General features: G+C 42.4%; 1 protein-coding gene and 1 pseudogene across 3 annotated transcripts in view; one reads left to right on the forward strand and one right to left on the reverse strand.

The window, feature by feature from the left end:
* ITIH5 (inter-alpha-trypsin inhibitor heavy chain 5) overlaps positions 1–20647 on the forward strand; it is a 90124-nt gene that overhangs the window by 35396 nt on the left and 34081 nt on the right. For both annotated transcript variants that reach the window (XM_032258155.1, XM_032258154.1), the window contains exons 6-7: positions 11695–11864; positions 12882–12998. In XM_032258155.1, the coding sequence (XP_032114046.1) occupies positions 11695–11864; positions 12882–12998 (287 nt within the window). The remainder of the gene's footprint in view (positions 1–11694; positions 11865–12881; positions 12999–20647) is intronic.
* On the reverse strand, positions 8079–8722 carry LOC116536417 (annotated as a pseudogene). Its single transcript, XR_004262617.1, has one exon. The product of XR_004262617.1 is annotated as a 60S ribosomal protein L17 pseudogene (transcript).

A 20647-nucleotide genomic window follows, 5' to 3' on the forward strand; every position in this document is an offset into this window, starting at 1 on the left:
CTACACTGTGGATACATGCCACAACATGGACACATGCTACAACATGAGCATATGCTATAATAACACATGCTACAACGTGGACACATGCCACAACGCAAACACATGCTATGTGGATATGTGCTAATGCTACAACATGGACACATGCTACAACATGGATATGTGCTACAACGTAGACACATCACAACATGAATTCATGTTAGAATATGGACACATGCTACAACATGGATACATGGCACAACATAAACACATGCCACAATGCAGTTACATGCCACAACACACATACATGCTACACATGGATACTTGCTATAACACGGACATATGCTACAGCACAGATACATGCCACAACACGAATACATGCTACAACATGAAGGAGTCTCGAAAACATTACCCTAAGTGAAAGAAGCCAAACGGAAGAGGTCACATGTGTATGACTCCATTTAGTTGAAATGTCCGAACACACAAAACCATAGAGACAGAAAGTAGGTTGGCGGTTGCCTAGGGCTGGGGGGAGGGAGGACGGGAAAGTGGCTGCTTGATGGTTGCAGAGTTTCCTTGGGGTGATGAAGACGTTTTTTGATAGAGGTGCTGGTTGTGCAACATTGTGAATGTACTAAATGCTATTTGTTTGTACACTTTAAAATGGTTAATTTTGGCCAGGCGCAGTGGCTCACACCTATAATCCTAGCACTTTAGGAGGCCAAGGTGGGTAGATCACTTGACACCAGGAGTTCGAGACCAGCCTGGCTAACATGGCGAAACCCCGTTTCTACTAAAAATACAAAAATGAGCCGGGTGTGGTGGCGAGCGCCTGTAGTCCCAGCTACCTGGGAGGCTGAGGCAGGAGAATCACTTGAATCCGGGAGGTGGAGACTGCAGGGAGCTGAGGTGGCACCACTGCCCTCCAGCATGGGCGACAGAGCAGCGAGACTGTCTTAAAAAAAAAAAAAAGGTTAATTTCATATTCTGTGAGTTTCACCTTGATTTTTGTTAAAAATGAAAAAAATTACATTCTAGGTTGTTAGAATCCCACTCCCTTCACATGCCCTGGAAGCAAGTTCACCGTGTTCTCTGGCAGTGATCTGTGAGTCCTTTACTTGTGTGGGAAGGCAAATAACAGGACTGGGTGTCACCCAGTTTATGGCTTGCTTGTTAATCATAGCACACCTATGTAAGTGTCCAATAAAATTTCAACCTTCAAATAATCCTGAGAACTAAGGAAGTGTCATTGGAAAGAAGAGAACCACTGGAAATACAGCTTTTAGGACCTTTTATTTTGGAAGACCACGTGGCTGACACTACAGCTGTCTTTGAGGAGAGGGTACTGACCAGCCACACATCCTGCCTTGACAAGAGACTAGCACAGTGTCTCGATTTCAGTGGATGCTCAAGAAGGGGTTGAATTGAATCTGTTTAATTTTTTTTTAACTTTATGTTCTTCTTTTTTTCTTTTTTTTTTTTTTGGCTTTAAGTTCTGGGATACATGTGCAGAACGTGCAGGTTTGTTACGTAGGTATATGTGTGCCATGGTGTTTTGTTGCATGCATCAACCCATCATCTGGGTTTTAAGCCCCTCATGCATTAGCTGTTTGTCCTAATGTTCTTCCTCCCATTGTCCCTCACTCTCTGTTTTAAAAATTTTTATGATGTTTCTCTTTGTTCTATAAACATCGTGATCCTGCCTTTGCAGTGAAGGTTTAGGGTTGTGTTCTTAGGCACTGGCATAGAATGGGTGCTCAGTAAGTGTTTGTTCAAGGAACTGAGGGGGAAATAAGTGTTGGCTATGACAGTGCCAGTAGGTTTTCAGCACTTTCTTGACTTATGTTGGTAAATGTTGCCAGATCTTGGGTCTAGCACTTATGTTGTTATGAGACAGAATTAATAACTAACGTTGGTTCCAGATTTAGGTTACAGAAAATCTAGATAAATCCCCCTTAGCTAGGGTTTCTAGATGAAATATAAGATGCCCAGTTTCATTTGAATTCAGAGAAGCAATATATCCTGTACAATATTTAGGACATGGTGGCACTAATAAATTATTCATTGTTTATCAGAAATTCAAATGTAACAAGCATTCTGTATTGTAATTTGCTAAATCGGGCAACTCTGCCTATTAAAGGCTGCATTGTGACTGGCTGTGAAGCCCCCAGCTCCTGGGTCCCGGCCTGGGTCCAGTCTCCGCTCTGCAGCTGGAAGGGCAGGACCCTGTTTGGCCTCTGTGAAATCTCTGTACCTTTGCCAGGAAACAATCTGGTTGTTATGTGAGGGTTTCCAGCATTGTTCACACAAATTATTCAGGTATGAATCATTTGGCCCCATAGTTGGTTTTGTTTTGATTTTTAATGCCAATGTGAAAAACCATGCTATCTTGTTTGTTTTGACATCAGCTGTGGTTCGGTCAACCCAAGAGCATGGCACAGAGATTTTGGCTTTTCTCTCTGGCCCAATACTGGTGAGCCACCTCCTTTTTACTGTGGGGGTTCGCTTTTTTCTCCCTTTTCCCCGTTGCCTTGGTGTGCTGTGGGAGGTGGACGTTGTCAGTGTGTGTGACATGGGTCACCACAGCTGTGGCTGAACCAGAGGTGGGTCAGAGGATATGATGCTGATCACCAAAAGCATCTGCCACACCCCCTGAACACTTCCGGGAAGAGAAACATCAGTTCCCTTGAAGGGCTCCTCTGCCCACCTGCCCTGCTGTGTGCTAATATGTTGAGTCATTTTCATCCTCAATGTTTGGCAAGCTTGAAGTTGAACTCTCACGTTTCTGGCGCTGTGCGAGTTTCCTCAAATCTACAGACGTCTAAGATGTTGTCACTGTCTTTGCAGAACTTAGAGCTGGCAGTTAAAAACATAAAAATGTTGAATTGTGATAAAAAGCACACAACATAAAATTTACCATCTTAGCCATTCTTTTCCTTTTTTTTGAGACACAGTCTCACTCTGTCAGCCAGGCAAGAGTGCAGTGGTGCAATCTCAGCTCATGGCAACCTCTGCCTTCTGAGTTTCAACAATTCTCCTGCCTTGGCCTCCCCAGTAGCTGGGGTTACAGGCGTGCGCCACCAGGACGGGCTAATTTTTGTATTTTTGGTAGAGACAGGGTTTCACCATGTTAGCCAGGCTGGTCTCAAACTCCTGACATCAAGTGATCCTCCTGGCTTGCCCTCCCAAAGTGCTGAGATTACAGGTGTGAGCCACCATGCCCGGCTCATCTTAGTCATTTCTAAGTGCTTGGCAGAGTTGCCTATTCACATTGGTGTATAACCGATCTGCTGAACTTTTTCATCTCCCAAATGAAACTTTGTACCTACTAAACACTGACTCTCCATTTCCCCTTCTGCCTGGTCCCAGATAACCAGGTTCTCCTTTCTGTCTCATCTACAAATTGGACAACTTTACATACCTCGTGTAAGTGGACTCATACAGTATCTGTTCTTTTGTGTCTGGCTTATGTCACCTGACATGACATCCTCAAGGTCTGTCCATGTTGTACCACCTGTCAACATTTCTCTTCTTTTAAAGGCTGAATTATATTGCACTGTATGTCTGCACCACATTTTGTTAATTTATTACCTATCAATGGGCACGAGTTTCCGTCACCTCTCGGATCTTGTGAATAATGCTGGTATTAGCATGGGCGTGCAAATATCTGGAAAAGTTCAGATCCCGCTTTCAGATTTTGGCCATACACCCGGAAGTGGAACTGCTGGGTCCCATGGCAGTGCTATGTTAGTTTTCCTGGGGGCCGCCTCACTGTTTTCCACAGTGGCTGCACCATTCTGCACTCCCATCGATAGTGCCCGAGGGTTCCATTTTCTTCGTATCCTCACCAAACACTCGTCACTTCCTGTTTTTCTTTTTTGATAGTAGTCACCCTAATGGGTATGGAGAGTTGGCAGTTTTGAGTAAGAAGAAGAAAAACCTGTAAGATCGAATCTATGAAGTGCCGCTCCAGCTTTCTCAGTTATAGACCCTGCTCTGCCTGCGTGCCACAGAACCCTGTAAAGGAGCTTAACAGAAGTCTCTCAGTCTCATATTCCTTTGCTGCTCTACCATTGTTTCTGGTGGGATTCCATTTGGTTGAGTTTGAAACGCTTGGAGCACGTAGCATTTGAGGTCAACATGACGGCAGAAAGGGGTAATGCATATATATATATGTATGTATGTATAAAATTTTTTCTTTGAGGCAGAGTCTCGCTCTGTCACCCAGGCTGGAGTTCAGTGACACAATCTTGGCTCACTGCAACCTCTGCCTTCTGGGTTCAAGTGATTCTCCTGCCTCAGGCTCCTTAGTACCTGGGACCAGAAGTGTGTGCCACCATGCCGGCTAATTTTTCTACTTTTAGTAGAGATGGGGTTTCACCATGTTGGCCAGGCTGGTGTGTAACTCCTGACCTCAGGTGATCCAACTGCCTCGTCCTCCCAAAGTTCTGGGATTATAGGGGTGAGCCACTGTGCCCGGCCCAATAATGTATATTTTTAAGGGTTAACTTCTACAGTGTGTGCCTGCTGGGTGAGGTAGTTGTACTTTTTTTCATGCATAGTTCTCTCTTGGGAAAATTTTTCAAATATGGCAAACTGAGAGTCAGGAATCTATTCTTTGAGAAAGGAAGAGAATTGACTAAGCAGTGAAGAAAACAGGTTTGCTAAGAAACCTGAGCAAACATCTACTCGACTATAAAATCCTAGAGTTGAGTTTGAATCCCTTCAGCTATAAATTCACACTAGTATTCTGCGCTGTGTGTTGCTCTCATATCTATATGATGCTGTTTTCCAAAAGGATTTAAAATATCAAACATTCACCTGGCGGAAGAAAAATCCTTTCCCAAAAGATAACTGTGAATAGTAAGAGACTTATGAAGGTATTTAACCAAATTCGTTCTCGTCTTCATTGCCTCTGTGTTGCCAGGTTTTCTTTGAGTCCTCTGCTGATTTGCTTGAATTTTATCTTCATTGCTCCCCTGATAGGGTACTGTTCCAATTATTCACGGTATTCTTGACCGCCATATATTTAAGAAATTGCCTCGTTGGATCCCAGGTGAGCAGGGTTCATAAACAAACATAGACAAATTAAGCTTCTTTTTGCAGAGGAAATGAGCAGGCAGTGTGTGTTGGGAAATCCTTTTGTCAAAGCACCAGGTGTTGGCTGCTTTTCTCTGACAGTAGCCAAAGCCAGGCCCTCAGGAAACAGAGGCAGGAAATCTCTCTGCCCATCCACCCAGAGGGTGGCGCTTCCAGCCCATGGCTGTGAGGATGGTGTCCGGCTCCTCAGTGTTTTCCCGTTCAGACATTTTACATAGCAGTTGGCTTCCATTTTCCTCCATGTGATTGTCTAGGAAAAGATTGTTTGTGACTGACACCCCTGTATCAGGACGTCACTAAGGACATATGTTTTGTTCTCTTCAACTCTGATGGACAAGATATAAAGTACTTTGTCATTACCCAATAGGATCAGTCAGAGGAATATTTAATACACGTACAGGCATGGTTCTTAACTTTCTTTAGAGCCCTTGGAGGATGTGGCAAAATCAATGCATCCTTTCTTCAGAAAAACATGTACATTTACACTTAAGTGCATAATTCTGCATATAATTTTAGGGGACTTTCAGACAGCTACTGACTTCATTGTGCTTTGTAAAGATTATTCTTTACATAAGTATATCGACATGTATAATGTGTATATATACTGAATTCCCTGTTATGAATGTTTATTATGTGTCTGTCCTTTTGAAATATTGCTTATTTGTTTTTATCAAGCTTTCAGTGGTACAGAGAAACCTGCTGTGACAAAACGTGAACTGTGTGTTATCAAAGCACATTGTCTTTCTTTATAAGTTGTCCATCATAATGGACAAAGAGTACAAGAAACTCATTCTGAAGGGGAAGAGGATGGAACTAGTATGTATTTATTAAGCACCTACTGTGTGCCAGGCACCACGCTGGGCACCTTACATATGAGATTCACTTCATCTCAGCAATGATTCTGATTGTGGAATTGTTCCTGTGTAGCAGATGTGGAACTGAAGCTCAGGAATATTGTCAGTCGTTTTGATTCAGTCACACTCTACAGTCCACTCTCTTTGGTATTCTGTAATTTGCAAAGATAACACAAAGCTCCTTGTCGAAAAATACTGGGCTATAGAAAAGAAGAGAGCTCCCTGGGAACCCTGGTGGCCTGAGAGGCAGGGAAGAGTCAGTGAGTGGAGGAAGAGCGTGAGTAAATTTCCCGAGGGTGGGAGGGGCAGTTGTGTGTCCCTGGGATTGTCTTGCATGGGACCGCCAATGCCTGCATGGAGGCAGGAAGATGGCATTCGAAGACTTGGCCTCCCTCATGTCGGAGCAGCTACTCCAGCTCGCCCTGGGAGTGGGCAAGGAGAGAACACACAGGAGGAAAGGGATGTGGGTTCTCATTAGACAAGTGGATCAGATTCTTCCTCTATTTTCGTCTGCACCAATCTCTTTACTTACAGTCTGCATTATCCTATGACTCTGAGGACCCTGCGGGTGACACTCATTGTGCTTAGGAAATATCTGCAGTGGTCAGCAGGGTGAGTCCCCCTTCACAGCAAGGGAAATGAAGTTGTATTCCTCTGCTCTGGGATTTTGGTCAGTAACAGTGGAGCAGCCCATATAAACCTACTTAACAGATTTTTTTTCTCCTCTAATAAAAAGATGATTCTATTTTCTAAAGATGCACCTCTGGAATTGCTCCCAGTAAACTTAAAAAAAATATGTAGTGGAAAATTTATTGGGTCACATTTACTGATTTACTGTGATTCTTATTGGATGGAAGTTGGTGTCGGTAACCAGGCTCCTTGGTGAGTAACCAAACTGAGGATCAACCCACTCTTTGGGTGTGTAAAATAAGCCCATTTAGATGAATCTCATGAATTTTCATCATGAACTAGTAAAACCAGAGGTCACTAGGAAATCAAAATAAACATACAGTATCCTTCCTCATGGTCGATATCAAAGAGCCTAGTCAAATGAATTATGAAGAGAGAAATTATACTTTTTAATCCCCAGTGCTTTTATTCAGCCATGAATGGTATTAATTCAGGGCACTTGTAAAAAGCATTTTCAAGAGGAGACTGAAAGCAAGACTAAGTAGGTACATGCTGGCAGCATAAAGAGAGTTTAATCTAATTATTGTTGAATCTTAGAGATAACCTAAGTGCTGCCTAATTGCATACAACACATTTTATTGACTCTTTTCTATGTGTAAAGCACACAGACTGTGTGTAAGGCACATGCCTATTTTCTATGGGCAAAAACCAGAATCACCCAGAGGGCCCCTTAACACACAAATGGTGGAGTCCCATCCCCAGAGTTTCTGACTCTGAGTTTCTGGGGTGGGCTTGAGAATTGGCATTTCTAGCAAGTTCCCAGGGTCTGCTGATGGTGCTGGTTCAAGATCGTAGTGAGAACCACTCTACACCCACGTGGGGTGGGAGGATTATTCCAGGGGTCACTTGAGCCCTTCTAATGGGGTGGGTTGTGGAAGCAGCCAATCCCAACAGGACAACTTTCTTAGGGTTCACTGACACGGTGCTGAAAAGTGCTCCCCAGAAACTCTCTCCCTGGTCCAAATCTGCCAGCTGGAAATGTTCTGGACACATCTAATCCTCATTTAATAAATGCCCAGGCACATTCATCCTAAGAAAAAGGGCAGAGAGGGGTCTGTTTGGCAAATGACATTGTTATGTTCCATGCTGGGGAATGGCTGTGTAATCTACTTTGCTAACAACAAATTTAAACTTTAAAAACTAGGGTGTACATACACTATAAAGGGTACAAATCTTACGTATACAGCTTGATAAATTTTTACATATGTATACACCCGTACAACTGCCTTTCACATCAAGACATGGAATATTTTCACCCTTCCTCAAAATTACCCTGTGCTCTTTCTGGTCAGTAGCTGCCCCTCAAAGGCCAGCACTGTTCTTCTCCAGTAGCCATAGATATTTCATGCTTCTCTTGAACTTTATGCAGATGGAAGCAGAGAGAAGATGCCCTTTTGTGTCTGGTATTTTCCCTGAAGACAACTGTGAGATTGAACCATGTTCTAAATAGCAGTATTCTTTTTTTTTTTTTTTTTTTTTCCTTTTTATTGCATTTATTTTAAGGCTGAATTTACTCCCGTGCCATAAGTTTTTGTTTCTTCAGTTTCTTCTGGGATATCTTCTTCTTCTGGGCAACCTCCTCTTCTGGTTTAGGAACAATCTGTTCCTTTTCAGTAAGGATCATCTCAATGTGGCAGGGAGAACTCATGTACGGGTTAATTCGACCGTGAGCTCTGTAGGTCCGGCGGCGCATCTTGGGTGCTTTGTTCACTTGGATATGCTCAATGACCAGAGAATCTACATCTAAACCCTTAAGTTCAGCATTACTCTCCGCATTTTTAAGCATGTGCAGCAAAAATTCAGCACTCTTTTTGGGCCACCGGCCTTGTGTCCAGCCCCACTGCTTGGCCTGGGCACACCTGCCAACTCCACCATTGTAACGTCGGAATGGTACGCACTGTTTCTGTAAAGTGACATCTTTCAGATACTTCGTGGCTTTTTGTATATGCATACCCTTGATGGCCTGGGCAGTTTCACGTGTGTTCTTAAAGTGAACACGACGATTGGAACCTCTTGATTTGCATGACTTTGTGGGGTTCTCCGGATCAAGTGAATAGCGAACCATTTTCACAGATTACCTCAGGCCACTTAGGGAAAGAGCTATTCTTTTGTTTTTATTGCCTTGTGGTATCCCAAGTTTGACTTGTGTTTATAGTTGTATATTTGATTACTCCTATTTTTTTTTTTTTTCCGAGATGGAGTTTTGCTCTTTTTGCCCGGGCTAGAGTGCAATGGCGCAATCTCAGCTCACTGCAACCTCTGCCTCCCCAGTTCAAGCAATTCTCCTGCCTCAGCCTCCTGAGTAGCTGGGATTACAGATGCCTGCCACCACACCTGATTAATTTTTTGTATTTTTATTAGAGATGAGGTTTCACCATGTTGGTCAGGCTGGTCTCGAACTCCTGACCTCAGGTGATCCACCCACCTTGGCCTCTCAAAGGATGACAGTGCCTGGCCTCTCCTTCTATTTTATATAGTTAAGACTGGAAATTGTTTGGCTCTGTATCCCCACCCAAATCACATCTAGAGTTGTAATCCCCGTGTGTCAGAGGAGGGGCCTGGTGGGAGGTGATTGGATCACGGAGGTGAATTTCCCCCTAGCTGGTCTCATGATAGTGAGTGAGTTCTCATAGATCTGATGGTTTAAAAGTCTGGCGCTTCCCCCTTCTCTCTCTCTCTCTCTCCTGCTGCCATGTAAGATGTGCCTGCTTCCCCTTCACCTTCCAAAATGATTGTAAGTTTCCTGAGGCCTCCCCAGCCATGTGGAACTGTGAGCCAATTAAACCTATTTTCTGTATAAATTACCTAGTTTCAGGTACTTCTTTATAGCAGTGTAAAAACAGACGAATATAGTAATGATATAAGCTAGCATGACTGCTGACTGTGAAATGGAATGGTGCTAAGTACATGACATCACTTGACCTTTTCAACCCTGTGAGGTTGGTACTCTCATTAATCCATTTTACAGATGAGAATACCAAGGCTCAGTAACTTGCTCAAAGCTTCACAGCTAATAAGAATTGAAACCAATATGTAAAAGCAGGTCTCTGACCATGATCCTGTGCTCTTAGCTGATATATTATGATGCCTGTCACTCTGGGTGCTTTGACAATGACCATCAGTGAGAGACTGACCCTGGACAGCATGCAGTTTCCTTTGATTTCAAGGACTTTTCCTTTTTCAGCACCCTCTTCTTTCTCCTGTTTAATGGTTCTAAGGCATCTTCAACCATGCTGGTAGTGACCTGGATTGTGCCGCCTCTCCATGTACTGTCTGGATTTTCCCAGCTCCTTCAGATGAGCAGATCTGTGGACGCATGTTCTCTCTTACATAACTGTCTCCCTACAGGAATAAACTTTTCTCTTTGCTGGCTCTCTGATCACTTCCAAAATCTCTGCCCTTGATAAGTGCAAATAATAGAAGAATCTGTTGTACCTTGTGGTTCCTGTTAAGGTTACACCTAAATTGTCTCTGAAAAAAAAAATTATGTGTTTTGTTAAAGGAAATGTTTAAACTTCCTTTGAATTTTGTGTCTAATAAACCCTCAGCAGAAGGAAGTTTATTTTTAAGTACAAATTACTGTGGCCACTTAACGCCTCATTTCCTTTTTCATTCTGCTAATTGGAGATGGGAAATTGCTGGTCAGCCTATTTCGTGCTATCAACTTGAGTACACTTAAAAAGAGAATCAGAGGCTTTGCAGCAGTTTTAAGTCTGGCTTTGATTCAGTATCTGGATAAAAAGCCTCCACATGCCCTTATGATTAAGAATTCTTGTTTATATTTTCATATTCTCCACGGTGCGTGCAGACCTCATCCTTTGGGTTTTATTGCTAAATACATAGATATGGTGTTGTTTGGGTTATAAATGTGAGTCGTTTGCTAAATAATTCTCTGTGTTCTAATAGGAAATGCTGGACAGGAGGAAAAGATAGGATGAAGTGCTTAAACTGTCATCACACCAGGTTTTCATAAATCACGTAACACCCATTTATCTGTTAATCTTTCTGTAATTCTAATTTCTACCCTAAAGTTCATGCTAAAAAGCTTTGAGGTTTTTTTTTCTTTTAAATCAGCCATAGGCTGGGCATGGTGGCTCATGCCTGTACTCCTAGAATTTTGAGAGGCTGAGGCAAGACGGATGGCTTGAGCCAAGGAGTTCAAGACTAGCCTGGGCAACATAGCGAGAGACTGTCTCTACAAAAAACAAAAAAATTACCCAGGTATAGTGGTGTGTACCTGTAGTCCCAGCTAGTCGGGAGGCTGAGGTGAGAGGATCACTTGAGCCCAGGAATTCGAGGCTGTAGTGAGCTGTGATTGCGCCACTATACTCCGGGTGACAGAGTGAGACCCTGTCTCAAAAAAAAAAAAAAAAGGAATACAGAATAAGAGATAGGACAAATGACCCATTATCACATATATGTTGCATCAGAAAAGAGGTGGGACAAAGACACTAGAGAGGAAAAGAAGCAAGAAACAGAAATGAAATGTAACTGGGGACTCTGTTCTGATCCTGATTCAAACAAACCAATCATTCCAAGACTCCTTTTTTTAGAGAATCAGAGAAATTGAAATACAAACTGAGAATTAGATAATAATAGGGCATTAAGCGTTAATTTTGTTACTTGTGATAATGGTCTTGTGACTATGTTAGTGAAAGAGCTCTCATAGATAAAGACACACACGAGTATTTATGGATGAACTGTGGTGTCTGGTATTTGTTTTAAAATACTCTAGTGAAAAATGGTGGGGGAATACATAAAACAGATACAAAAGATTGGTAACCTGCCGATGGTTGTTCCAGTTGGCTGATGGGTACATGGGGTTCGTTTGACTATTCTCTCTACTGTCGTGTGTTTTAAAAATTTTCACAAGAAAAGGTTCAAAAGGAGGCACAAAAAGGGACTACATGATGACATATCTCTCGCATTGTGATATGTGAGTACAATCTCAGAAGTTCCTGTGAAGTACAAGCCTGTAATAGAGCGAAATCTAACCCTCTGTGTCTGCAAACAGTTATTTCCTTTCGGAAAAATATATATTCAGTTATTAATTATGTTTCTATCTTGTTTGTAGATGATTCTGGACCTCCTCCATCTACTGTCATCAACCAAAATGAAACGTTTGCCCACATCCTTTTTAAACCTAGCGTAGTACAGCAAGCGAAGATTGCCCAGAATGGAATTCTGGGAGACTTTATCATCAGATATGATGTCAATAGGGAACAGGGCATTGGGGACATCCAGGTAATGGGATCGTTGTTGCTATTTCATGTTGGTTGGTTGATACTTTGGATAGACTCAGACTGTGGATTCCAATATTTACCTAAGGGAGAGAGAACTTTCTGCTTTTTAGTAAATTTGTTTTAACCCAAAATATTTCTTCAAAGAGACTAGTGGTATTCTTTTGCTGAAGGTACCTATTTCTGGCTTCAGTAATCTGCAGAGCAAGTGAAATCTGTAATATAAAGCTCCCTGTGGTGTTTTTGATGAAATTAGAATTTTAGTTCATGTTCCATTTTATTTTATTTTATTCTTGAGACTGAGTCTCACTGTCACCCAGGCTGGAGTGCAATGGATGATCTCGGCTCACTGCAACCTCTGCCTCCCAAGTTCAAGTGATTCTTGTGCCTCAGCCTCCTGAGTAGCTAGGATTATAGGCGCCTACTACCTTGCCCAGCTAATTTTTATATTTTTAGTAGAGATGAGATTTCACCATGTTGGCCAGGCTGGTCTCAAACTCCTGACCTCAAGTGATCCGCCTGTCTCGGCCTCCCAAAGTGCTGGAATTACAGGCGTGAGCCACTGCGCCTGGCCCATGTTCCATTTTAATTAAAAGAGACTGCTCATTTCCCTTTAGGTCTTATTGTTCCAGAGACAGGGTGGGGATATTAAAACCTATTAATTTCATCCAGAATGTAGAGACTCTTGATGTCTCAACTTGTAAGATGCTTCGTAAAAAAGAGATAATGAAGGAAGCAGGATTCTCAAGCAGCAAAGTTCTGGGGGATGGATAATTAAACTTGAACTGGTAGTCATCATTGATCAATTTTAAAGGGAAGAGTCTACCCTTATGAAGATTAAATTAGCAATCAGTTCTCTTGGAGGGATCAGGGCCTTAGATAATTTTACTCCAGGTGTGGAATCTGACCCTAGACCTGTATCATGCTTTAACTTTTAGAAATTCCATAGACTAATGCACTTTAGGTATTTTTCCTCCCTACTGTAGGTACTAGCGTTTGTACTTTATTTTCCCTCCACCAGGTTCTAAATGGCTATTTTGTGCACTACTTTGCACCTAAAGACCTTCCTCCTTTACCCAAGAATGTGGTCTTCGTGCTTGACAGCAGTGCATCCATGGTGGGAACCAAACTCCGGCAGGTGAGTGAGTGCCAACCACCCATTATTCCTCTCTCGCTTTTGCCTGGGACAATGATCTGCTTTGTGAACAAAGTTCAGTGGATGCCAAGCGTCAGCTTTACCATCCAGCGATTCCTGCCTATGAACATTCCCGAGCAGATTCAGTTAAGTCATTGACATAAACTGTCATTTCAGTTGGTGGTTTTAAGACAGCAGAGGGACATGCTGTAGAAACACCTTGAAATAAAGGGGACTGGCAGGATGGGTAACGTAAGTGAGACAGGAGTACTTCAACAGGACCAGTTGTCAGCACTGTCGTTGATGGGAGTAATTCTGTTCAGTGATGATTCCACTGAGAACAGTGGGTGGAGTCATTGGAAGCCTCTGTGGCCTGTCCTTAGAACAAAGAACTCAGGTCTGGGTAAATCAGGACTGATGTTGTCACAGAATTTAGGATGAATCTTAAAATTCCAGCATGGTGGGGAGACATTCAGGGGTCATGTAGTTTATGCTGAAAAATTAAATTTCCTGAGAATATGATTATACTTTTCTTACAATCACTGGAAAAGATTATTTCTTACCTTATGCTGGTATCATAAATGTCAGCATCTTGCATTTATGATACATTTCAAACTCACATAATAGAAAACAGAGCTGCTGGCTGACAGATCAGCTAATATCTCTACATTTATTGAAAACATAAGTCTCCTAGTTTGTCTTTTAAAATTCATTATCTATTTAATTTTTTTTTTTTTTGAGGTGGAGTTTTGCTCTCGTTGCCCAGGCTGGAGTGCAATGGCACAATCTCAGCTCACTGCAATCTCTGCCTCCTGGATTCAAGAGATTCTCCTACCTCAGCTTCCCATGTAGCTGGGAACACCACTATGCCCCACTACACCTGGCTAATTTTTGTATTTTTAGTAGAGACAGGGTTTTATCATGTTGGCCAGGCTGGTCTAGAACTCCTGGCTTTAGGTGATCCACCTGCCTCGGCCTCCCAAAGTGCTAGGATTCCAGGCATGAGCCACCGTGACTGGACTCTTTTATTTTTTTAAGCAATTCACAATGCGTTTGTGATTTAATGAGTGAGACACTATCTCCAATCTCATACAAACTCTCTATCCCACCTGTGTCCACCTCTAGATCCCGCCTCACATGCACTTGAAACTACTCCTAGCTGATAAACTATTGCAACTATTTTCTCTCAATCTACTACTTTATAAATGGCTTCTTTGGCCATTTATATTTTAAAAATCCTGCAGTGAAATCTGTGTCTTCTACATGGCATCTGGTTTTCCTCCATTCCAATAGAGCAAGAAATATATTCCAAAATATGATGTGAGACTAGGGTTTAACTATTTTCTTTTAGAGCTGGGGTATTCAATCTTTTGGCTTCTTTGAGCCACATTGGAAGAATTATCTTGAGCCACACATAAAATATACTCACACTAACAATAGCTGATGAGCTTAAAAAAAATCACAAAAAAATCTCACAATACTTTAAGAAAGTTTATGAATCTGTGTTGGGCTGTATTCAAAGCCATCCTGGACTGCCTGTAGCCTGCAGCAGACAAGATTGTTTTAGAGGAAAGCCAAATATAATGTCTAACTAATGTAGGGGAGAATAACCTTGCCCTGTGAATCAGCTTCTAGTGGTTCTTTAGCGTCACTTGCTCGTACAGAACTCAACCTGCCAACAGCTCTAAGTTTATGACTTTTTCTTCCTTCTGCCCTCCTGACTTTTCATCTGGGGTTCCTTTTCTTTTGCATGAAGAACATCCATGAGTAACTTTTTAAAAAAGATGGGAATCTGCTTGTGAAGAACTCTCTACCTTTGTCTGAAAATGATTTATTTTACTTTTATTCTTTAAGGATCGTTTTTACTAGGTTTAGTATTCTACATTGGCAGTGATCGAATGATGGACATAATATTTGAAAATCTGGGCCAGTGTGGTGGCTCACGCCTGTAATCCCAGCACTTTGGGAGGCCGAGGCAGGAGGATCATGAGGTCAGGAGTTCGAGACCAGGCTGGCCAACATGGTGAAACCCCATCTCTACTAAAAATACGAAAATGAGCTGGGCATGGTGGTGTGTGCCTGTAGTCCCAGCTACTCAGGAGTCTGAGGCAGGAGAATTGCTTGACCCCAGGAGGCAGAGGTTGCAGTGAGCCAAGATCATGCCACTCACTGCACTCCAGCCTGGGTGACAGAGCAAGACTGTGTCTCAAAAAAAAGAAAAAAAAAAAAACCTGTTTATAGGAATAGTTTGAGGCCTAGGATGATGGTGTGTTCCTCTAGAGAAGGTTTGGGCTTGTTTCTGTCACGTACCTGGAGAATTAAAACCTGGGATTACTTTAGTCCTTTTTCAGGGATTGAGGTGTTTGGGCAGCCCAGATGGCTGGAACCTGGACTGCAGTCCTTTTAAGAGCTGGTGTATTTCTGTTTTGCACACAGTGCAGAGGGTTTGCCAGAGTACCCTCCAAGCTACAAAGGGGATACTGAGCCTCTCAGGTATCTCTTTGGCCTTGACAAACATCCTTTAGACACAAATGATTCCGAATGCTGATCTCACCTCTTAAAATTTGCGTCTTCTCTTGGATTTTTTTTTTTTTTTTTTTTTTTTTGACAGAATCTCACTCTGTTGTCCAGGCTGGTGTGCAATGGTACAATCTCAGCTCACTGTAACCTCTGCCTCATGGGTTCAAGCCATTCTCCTGCCTCAGCCTCCTGAGTAGCTGGGACTACAGGTGCATGCCACCATGCCCGGCTAATTTTTGTATTTTTAGTAGAGATGGGGTTTCATCGTGTTAGCCAGGATGGTCTCAATCTCCTGACCTCTTGATCTGCTCACCTCGGCCTCCCAAAGTTCTGGGATTACAGGCATGAGCCACAGTGGGAGGCCAGATTTTCTTCTTTCTCACTGTTTTGTTTGCTGTCTGTTAGTTGAGAGAATTTTTTTTTTAACCCCATTTGTTTAGCTTTTTTAGTTCTTACTGGGAAGCCAAAGAAAATGTTTGTTTCAGTTCTTTTCCAAATCTCTGTGATGTTTTAGGGTTTTCAGTTTTTTACAAAGTTTTGAATCTTATATTTTCTCAAGCCCAGTAAACGTGCTTATCTGTGTCTTCTAAATCCAAACTTGAGAGTCCCTTAGGGCTCAAATTACTTACAGGTTTCTCAAAGTTTTTCCCCAAAGTTTTCATCGCACCAAAGTAAAGCATTCTCTTATAGTGGCTGATATGTATTGACATTTTAGAGGCCACACCAGCCTTTCAATCTTTATCAAATACCTTGTAAAGTTCTTTGCATTATGTGCTACAAGATCTTTTTTTTTTTTTTTTTTTCTGAGATGGAGTCTTGCTCTGTCGCCCAGGCTGGAGTGCGGTGGCATGATCTTGGCTCACTGCAACATCTGCCTCCTGGGTTCAAAGGAGTCTCCTGCCTCAGCCTCCCGAGTACTTGGGGCTTTGTGTTTTTAGTAGAGATGGGATTTCACCATGTTGACCAGGCTGGTTTTGAACTCCTGACCTCAGGTGATCTGCCCACCTCAGCCTCCGAAAGTGTTGGGATTACAGGTGTGAGCCACCATGCCCGGCCCTATGTACTACAAGTTCCTAAATGCCATTTATTGACCAAGTTGTTTTGTGACTTTGATGGTCACATGATAGACATTGACAGAGGAATAATCATGGCTTCTTTTAAGACCACCGCGGGCTACAGAATACAGTGTTCATTAGGCTGACATATGATGGGTATGATAATTCCCATTTGGATTTTGAATCACTTAACAGTTACTGGGTGGGTGCCATGTGCTAGGTTTCCCCTGGTTTCTCATTTAATTCCTAGATACCTATGAATCTTCAGATGTTCTTTCTTTTCCTTAAAAAAGAAAAAGCTTTTTGGGGGCGGGGTTTCTATTTCCTCTGAACAAACATAACTTGCAGAAGATATTTTTGATTAAATTGACTGACACCAGTCTGAATCCCTTGACTGCCGAATAGTTGGTATTCTGGTGTTTTTATTCACCACCATATGGTGAATACATCTTACATTGTTAAATATTCTTTAAAAACCTGATTCTAATGGCCAGAGAGCAACACTGCTGAATAGAAGCTTCTGTGAGAGTGGGAATGTGTCACACGCGTGCTGTCCAGTGCAGCGGCCACTCACCACACGTGGGTGTTGAGCAAGTCAAGTTTGACTAATGCAAGTGAGGAACGGAATTTTTCATGTTCTTTGATTTAAATTTATTAAAATTAAATAACATTAAAAATTTAAATTTCAATTTAGATATATGTGGCCAATAGTTACCACACGGGAGTATGTAGCTGCAGAATATTTATTCACCCTACCTCCCATCAGAGACTTTTGAGCCATTTCCATTTTTTGCAGTTATAAACGCCATCGGTATGACTGCCTTCATGTAGAAATCCCTGATGCATGCCCTGTCATTTTCTTAAATTAGATTCTAAAAATTGGAATTACTGGGGCAAAGAATATCAACTCATTTGTGGGTCTGGTACATATTTCAAAAACATTTTCTAAAAAGTCTGTGCCAATTTATAGTATTTACAACTGTTACCAGACTGGGAATTCCAAATGGAGTAAGAGGCTAGAGGTAATCAATGAACCATACCCCAAAATATGTTAAAAAAAAATACAGGTGCCTATTTAACTGATTTTCAAGCGGGAGGAAACTTTCTAAGCCGAAAGCAGTATAATCACTTTGAAGCCTAAAAGCAATTACAAAGGGGAACATCAATAACTTTTGCTACATAAAAATTTTAAATTTTTGTTGTAAATAAAAAAAAGTAAACAAAAAACTAGAAAATTGCAGGCAGGAAAAGGACAGAAGTGTATCATCAGTATATAAAGAACCGCTCCAGATTAATGAAAATTAATTCTATATAAGAAAATGGGCCGGGCATGGTGGCTCACGCCTGTAATCCCAGCACTTTGGGAGTTTGAGGCAGGTGGATCACGAGGTCAGGAGTTCGAGACTAGTCTGGCTAACACAGTGAAACCCCGTCTCTACTGAAAATACAAAAAATTAGCCGGGTGTGGTGGTCTTCACTTGTAATCCCAGCTACTCAGGAGGCTGACGCAGGAGAATCGCGTGTACCCAGGAGGCAGAGGTTGCAGTGAGCTGAGATTGTGCCATTGCACTCCAGCCTGGGCAACAGAGTGAGACTCTGTCTCAAAAAAAAAAAAAAAAAAAAAAAAGAAAAAGAAAAAGTAAATAAGCAAAGGTTGTAAAACAAGCTACTAGAAAGAAATAAGAACATTTTTTTTGCCAGATATAGGTGAGGGGGAGGAAGGCAGCAAATCACACTGCCACGTGTGTACCTATGCAACAATCTTGCATGTTCTTCACATGTACCCCAAAACCTAAAATGCAACAACAAAAATATAAGATTCAATAAAATTTTGAAAAAAATCATCAAGCATATTAGTAACTAAAGAAATGCATCTTCAGGTGCCAGAGTCACTTCAGGGTTTAACCCCAGACCTAGTCCAGCCCACTGCCCCAGTGTCATCTTCCACTTCCCATGGGAGAATGATCAAGAATCTTCTTGCCAAATAACCCCCGGAAAGATAAATCTTGCCTCAACTTGTCCAGAGAAAAACTAATGAACTAAATCAGGGTCTCCTAAATGTACCTTTAATAATAAAATAATTCAGGTACTTCTTGAAAATATGGCGTGGGGCATTTCCAAAATAGCTAAGATTATTGTGTGAATGATTTAATACGAGAATCTTTCATCTTTAAAATAATTTGGTGGTCATCCCCATTTTACTGATGGAGAAACTGAGGCTTTGCAGAGGTAGATAAGGTGGCTAATAAATGGTGGGGGCAGCCTTTAGTCCCAGGCCTGAAGTCTGAGAACCAAGCCAGGCACCGTGCAAGTAACAGTGTGGTTGTGGTGAGGCAGCACACGTGTGCAGCTGGCAGAACTGCACATGGATACAAGGTGAATGCAGTCTTACATTTCAAGACCCAACTGAGAAGACTGCATTGCAGAAGGCAGGGATTTCCTCGCATGATGCAAGAGCAATGTAATAACAGATGTCAGATCATTTGTTATTCTCCCCTCTTCCTTCATTCCTGGTTATTAAAATTCCATTCGCCGCTAGCTGCTGAGAGTCTGGCATGCACTCTGCTGGCTTCGAAGCTACAGTGTGGCCTCTTTCCAGGAGAGCCACCCTAGACCAGCCAAACACATGTCGGACCAATTTCGAAAGCCCCTCGCTGCCTGGAGTGGTTTTGAAAACTGCTGACGATTGCTGCAATTCTCAGCTTCTCCAAGGCCACAGTATTAAGCAAAAAGCTTAGCTGGCTCTTCGAAGAGTCTTGTATGTGATGTTATGTCTCTTGTGAGGAGGACAATCACCCCAAGCAGAGGGCTTTCATATTGTGTCAACAGGCTTGGCAACGTGGGGTGTTTGTCACACATCCATGTGGATTCTATTAAGAATCATTCACTGTTATTGCAGATGTTCTTGGTCCCCTCATCTTTGACAGGCCTGAAAGACTTCACAGCACTTATTGCAATGCAGGACACATAGTTGGCGTTTAATAATTACTTGAACCATTGATTTAGAAAAAGTTGTAAAGACCATTCAACCTTAAACAAGTATACTCGGTAAGGGGCATACGGGCACCTGGGGAGCCGCCGAGGCTATGTGCCTCTGGCATTTTCTGGTTCTTGTCCTAATCCCAGGGGGAACATGAACCTGGAAACCAGGACCTGCCCAGCTTGGGAACAGCAACAGAGCTGCCGGAGGTTCGCTGGCATGAGGCTTTGCTGTTTTCCCTCCCATGTCCTTTTGCAGACGAGTTTGTTGAGAGATGGCTCTGGGTTGGGTCAGGCAGGGTTTTTACCTCCCAATTTGAGCTTCTAAAACTTCTCGGTGAGAATGGGAGCTGAAAAGAGCATGAAAAGAAAAAAAAAAAAAAAGAAATGTAATCAGGGAAGGCTTGTTTTTTTCTTGTTAGTTGCAAGCTTAAAACATTGACATTTGCTGACAGACATGTAGTCCTTGGGATCATTAAGGAGAAACACGTTTTTCCTTGACCATAGTGTCCACTTTCTTGTCTTTCCCTTCCCTAATCTATAGAATTAGATCTACTACTTTCACATTCATGTTAAAAAACTTGGCTAAGGGACCCTCTTTGGCAACCAAGCAGCGATGATGGATCATTTACCAGATGCTTTTCATGCTTTAATGGTCTCCAAACCTGTTCCCACACTGTGTCTGTCTGTGCCAATTCTAGGTTCCCATGTAGCCTTTGACACTTGTCTTCCTTTCTCCATTTAATTTGGTTGACAATTTTATTTATTTTTTTGAGACAGAGTCTCGCTCTGTCACCCAGGCTGGAGTGCAGTGGTGCGATCTCGGCTCATTGCAACCTCCACCTCCCAGGTTCAAGCAATTCTCCTGGTTCAGCCTCCTGAGTAGCTGGGATTACAGGTACACGCCACCACGCCCGGCTAATTTTTGTATTTTCAGTAAAGACGGGGTTTCATCATGTTGGTCAGGCTGGTCTCGAACTCCTGACCTCATGATCCTCCCACCTCGGCCTCCCAAAGTGCTGGGATTACAGGTGTGAACCACCATGCCCAGCCGAAGATTCTTTTTTCAAACTTTCCCCCCCCCCCCCCCCCCCCCCC

This window comes from Sapajus apella, unplaced genomic scaffold (genome assembly GCF_009761245.1).
Source record: "Sapajus apella isolate SASKATOON/1434 unplaced genomic scaffold, GSC_monkey_1.0 scaffold100, whole genome shotgun sequence".
NCBI lineage: Eukaryota > Metazoa > Chordata > Mammalia > Primates > Cebidae > Sapajus > Sapajus apella.